Below are 5,000 nucleotides of genomic sequence, written 5' to 3'. Positions count from 1 at the left end.
AAATTACAGTTCATAGATATCTTAAGATGTAGATCTCTTAGATCTGTCAGCTAGGATAATTCTCTCAGAGATTTGCATTTGTAATATTATAAGAATAATAAAGATTTGAATGGTAGGTGTAGGTGATTTCACTGAGGCTACAATAGAGTGCAGTTGTTGTCTTCATACACTTTGAAAAAGTTGGGTAGATGTAATTGTAATAACTAGACATTTCCCCACAAGCTGATAATTTGCATTTCTGTTTCACAGTGTTGGCAGACCAAAGTATGAAAGAGTGATGGTTGGAGCCCTAGAAGGAGACTATTTTGTTGGCCCGAAAGCTCAAGAACACCGTGGTCTCTTAGCTATCAGGTGAGTAGATTATGAATTATTAGCTAAGAAATAATGTGATTTATAAGGAGGCAACATGATGTAGAGTATAACATCTTGAACTAGGGGTTAAGCTATAGTGTCTTTTTTTGGTTGTAATACTTCTTACTTTATTATTTAAATAAACCTTTTGACAGCTACCCAATGGAACATGGCATTGTCACAGACTGGAATGATATGGAGCGCATATGGCAGTACATTTATAGCAAAGACCAGCTCCAGACATTTTCCGAAGAGGTAATCAAACATGATGATAATATATTCATGTTGTACAAGTTCTTTCAAATGCATTTACATATTACAGTAACTATTTTGTCCTTGATTTGATTAATTTGGAATTCAATTCATGATTTGTACTTTCCTTGCAGCATCCTGTACTATTGACAGAAGCTCCCCTTAATCCACGAAAGAATAGAGACAAGGCAGCAGAAATATTTTTCGAAGCTTTCAGTGTTCCAGCACTATTTGTTTCAATCCAGGCAGTTCTTAGCCTGTAAGTATACAAGTTAGGATTTACTTTTTGTAGTTGAATATCAATACAAGCACATACTATAACTTCATGGTCATACTCAATGGTTTTATTAGCACAGATTTTTTTCTATAAACACACAATGATATTGATATAAAATTTCTGAAAATTGATCATTAAACCAGGAATATAGAATATGTGACCTTGAATTCAACTGTCAGTATAATTACAAAGTCATTGTAGACATTGTTATATTGGGCTTATTTAGAAGCAGTTACTTTAAGTTACCATGTAATTGGCTCATGGAGGTGTGAGGAAGCCATACTGATCCTTCAACTACAAAAATTCTTGGAAACAAGTAATCTTTTTCACTTCCTTTATTTTCAAATCTCTTTTGTCCAGAAATTGTTCTTTCAACTATGTAAATATTGTTGTAGTTTATAATGGTGATATGTGAACAGGAGCTGACATGAAGAATTATGTAGATGTGACAGTAAAGTTATGAAATAAATTTAATCCACAGATACGCCTCAGGAAGAACGACTGGGGTTGTGTTGGACTCCGGTGATGGAGTAACTCACGTTGTCCCAATCTACGAGGGCTTTGCCTTACCACATTCCATTATGCGAGAGGACATCGGTGGCCGAGATGTCACGCGGTGAGGACTTGCTTGAGCAGTTTAAACTTGCTTGTTGTCCACTATGTGCATTTATGTTGGAATCCTTTGGTCTTTTGTGTGTGTGTGTGTGTGTGTGTTTTTTTGTTTTTTTTTGGGTGGTCAAGTTCCCACAAACATTCATGTGGGTTTCCAAAGATATTCAGTGTTTTTTAGAAAAATATTTCAGATCCCTTTTGTAAGCAATTTTAATTATAGTTAATTTATCTCTAATGCACAGGTACCTAAAACTTCTGCTACGAAAGGAAGGGCTGAATCTGTATTCCTCGGCTGAATTCGAAATTGTTAAAATGATGAAGGAACGAGTCTGTTACCTCGCCTCAAATCCACAACGGGAGGAAACTGTTGACACCGAGCGGCTCTCATATGTTCTACCTAATGGAGCGACAGTTGAGGTGAGTGTGCAGACGTGTGAATGAAAAGGTATTCTTTCATTGCTAGGGTTTAAAGGTGAAATAATTACTTGAGGAATACACTGTATGTAATGTACCTAGAATTTAAGAAGAATTTGAAAATTATAGATATTGATAACAATAAAATATTTTTCATTGTATTTTTTCTTTTCCTTCTTTTCTCTGTCGTTTCCCCAACAGTTAAGAATAAAATTGTTATTTTCTTGATTTTTCTTCCACTAGGTTGGTCAGGCACGATTCAGAGCACCTGAGGTTCTCTTCCGACCCGACCTCATTGGAGATGAGAGTGTAGGCATCCATGAAGCCCTTATTTGTGCAATTCATAAATCTGACATGGATCTCCGAAAACAGCTTTACCAAAATATCGTCATCTCTGGAGGATCAACCTTGTTCAAAGGATTTGGCGACCGACTTCTCTCTGAAGTGAAGAAGCTAGCTCCAAAGGACATCAAGATCAGGGTAGGTTTTTGTGCATGTTTATTTTGAGAGTTATGAAATGTTTAGATGAGCGACAAATTACAATCTTAACTTGTTAACAAGGGTATATTTTTAGCTCAAATTGGACTAAATGCCAGGGTATTTCAAGTGGGTATGCAATGAAGTTGTGACAATAAGGTTGGATCAGAAAGAAACATATTAGTGTATTCTTTGCCCGTTAATTCTAGTAGGTTGAAAAGCTATTAAATATGTGTAATTTTTTAATGTTCCTAAGGGGATCTTACACTATAGATTATCTATCATCTGAAAATCATCATCAGTTATTTCTTGGCAAGAATAATAATCCTTACCCTGTATCTGGTTCCTGAGCTTGGTACAAGTAATCATTGCAATCAGATAAGGATAAGAAGAATCATAAATAGTTAATTTTTACCCATATGCAAGTTTATTGTGCTCTTAAGTATGTAAGGAGCTTTAAGAAAATATAACCAGATAATGAGGCAATACTTTATGTATTTCACTGTATATCTTATCATTAGTCTTGAATGAGATGAGAAATGTAATTTTATTCACATCTAAAAAGGAAGAGGTGTGATTTTAAGAAATTAATCCTAAATATATTCAATTTTCTTTTTGTTCATTTCCAGATCTCGGCACCAGCTGAGCGTCTATACTCTGTCTGGATTGGAGGATCCATTTTGGCATCCTTGGACACCTTTAAGCGCATGTGGGTTAGCAAGCGTGAATACGAAGAGGAAGGCGCACGAGCTGTTCATCGGAAAACTTTCTAGATATGCATAGGTTGTAAAATATCCCTGGTATTCAGGTAGAGAGTATATATTATGTTTGTTTAACAGAAATTAAGTGTCCTGTAGCCTTTTTCTGTTAGGACTTAATGACCACCAGTCCCCCCCTCCTCCCCCTAAGCTTTTTGTAGCTGAACGAAATAAAAAAGGAGAAATAGGCTAGCCTGTAATTTCTTTTTGTTTTCTTCTTTATGTTCTGAGTGATTAGAATACATTGAAGTATAAATCTGAAGAAAATAGTAATGATTAATAAGCAGACAGTGGTTTATTTGGTCTACTGTAAAGATGAATTACATAAAAAGAGAAAAGGTGCTGAGCAATTCATCACAAGCTTTAGGAATATTTATCATCAATACATTTGTAGTGTAATATTCAGAATACTTTTGGATATTTTTTATGAATGCCCCTCCCCAACAGATCATGAGAGGAAGACCCATTTTAAAGCATTTTTAGTAAGTGTATATTCTTTGCCTTTTTATAAGTAAGTTGCTGGATTTTATTAGCTTTGCACCAGTATGGATAGCAGTCTCTTATTTATTGTTTTAATGGTAATTTGATCTTAGGAAAGAGCTACACTAGAATCACTACATTGAACTTGAATTTTTGAAATCATGTGATAATGTTATTAGAATTACCATTTTATTTGTTTATCTGGAATTTTTCATCAATATAATCATTATTGTAGGTTATTTGGTTGCATTTTTTGGCAATTCTGTAAATTAAGAAAGAAAAATAATTTAATTTGCTGCAAGGACAGCTGCAAACCTGGATATCCTAAAAGGAATTCAGAGGTTGAAAAAATATTTTTTGATTTTTTATTATTACGTTTTATCATCTTGTGCAGCTTCTTTGGTCACCGTTAACAAATCATGCGTGTAAGGATATTTCCCGAGAGGCAGTTTGTAACGATTAGGCCAATCACCGCATCTTTAATGATATGTATGGGATGATGTGGTTTGCAAGGTGGTCCACCAATTATATAAAGTGCTTTAAAATAGGTCAAATTTTGGACTTGTACTTACTAAGCACATCATCAAATACCTTACGGTAGAAATTGTTATTGTAATAATTTATTGTCATAAGTGTTATATATATGTTTATACTAAAATCATAAGCCATTAACATTTTGGTACTGAATAAAGACATACTAGCGCAACTATTAGAGTATGGCATTTCCGCAATGCCGGAAGTCCTCTCCAACTGTTTTTAGTTGTGTGTCACACGGAGTGGGCTTCTTTGTAAACAAGCTGTGAATAAGGCAGTGAGCTATGTTATGACCACAGTAAATTATTCAATACTTTTATTTATTGCTTCTGTGCCTTCATCATAAGATTTACATTCATTGCTTATGTGAAACCAAAGCAACATATTTCCTTGCACAGACTTCATTTTCCAAGCAAAGAAAAAAAAGAAAAAAAAAAGCCTTGGTGATTGCTATGCCTTATGTGTTACTGGTAACACCTTACTGTGTTATTGCTTCATATCTTATGTAGGTCTAAATACCACTTGCAGGTGTAAGTAGTTCTTGTGAGGTGGTTTTCACCTTTACCGGTTGTTTAAATTCTTAGGGCTTTCTCCATGTTTTCCTAAGCTCTTTGTATGGTGAAAAGGCAGCAGCTTTGGGCACAGTTTCTGTCTTGTTACAAATTTTGCTTTTGTCCATTTTGTTTTGTAATGAATCAAACTAGCTTTAACTAGATTTTCACTTTTTTTACTTCATTACACCCTTATTTATTTCTCGTACGAATTGATAAAGGGAGTTGTTTTAGCACTGAGTTGATATTGTAAAAAATGTCTCGTCAGTGGAAAGTGCGAAGTTTGGAATCAAG

At 34.6% G+C, this 5,000-nt stretch overlaps 1 protein-coding gene across 1 annotated transcript in view; it reads left to right on the top strand.

Annotated features, from left to right (window-relative positions):
- The window catches only part of Arp1 (Actin-related protein 1), a 14,261-nt gene that overhangs the window by 9,089 nt on the left and 172 nt on the right, over positions 1-5,000 (top strand). The window contains exons 3-9 of the mRNA XM_043017969.2: positions 250-351; positions 507-606; positions 738-862; positions 1,362-1,496; positions 1,735-1,909; positions 2,150-2,386; positions 3,013-5,000. The exon at positions 3,013-5,000 is cut by the window's right edge and continues 172 nt beyond it. Coding sequence (XP_042873903.1) covers positions 250-351; positions 507-606; positions 738-862; positions 1,362-1,496; positions 1,735-1,909; positions 2,150-2,386; positions 3,013-3,156 — 1,018 coding nt within the window. The 3' untranslated portion in view covers positions 3,157-5,000. The remainder of the gene's footprint in view (positions 1-249; positions 352-506; positions 607-737; positions 863-1,361; positions 1,497-1,734; positions 1,910-2,149; positions 2,387-3,012) is intronic.

Source organism: Penaeus japonicus, unplaced genomic scaffold, assembly GCF_977035675.1.
Source record: "Penaeus japonicus unplaced genomic scaffold, GWHDUDI00000001_assembly GWHDUDI00000014, whole genome shotgun sequence".
Taxonomy (NCBI): Eukaryota; Metazoa; Arthropoda; class Malacostraca; order Decapoda; family Penaeidae; genus Penaeus; species Penaeus japonicus.
Note: the sequence above shows the minus strand (reverse complement) of the source record. Positions and strands in the feature narration are given on the sequence as shown.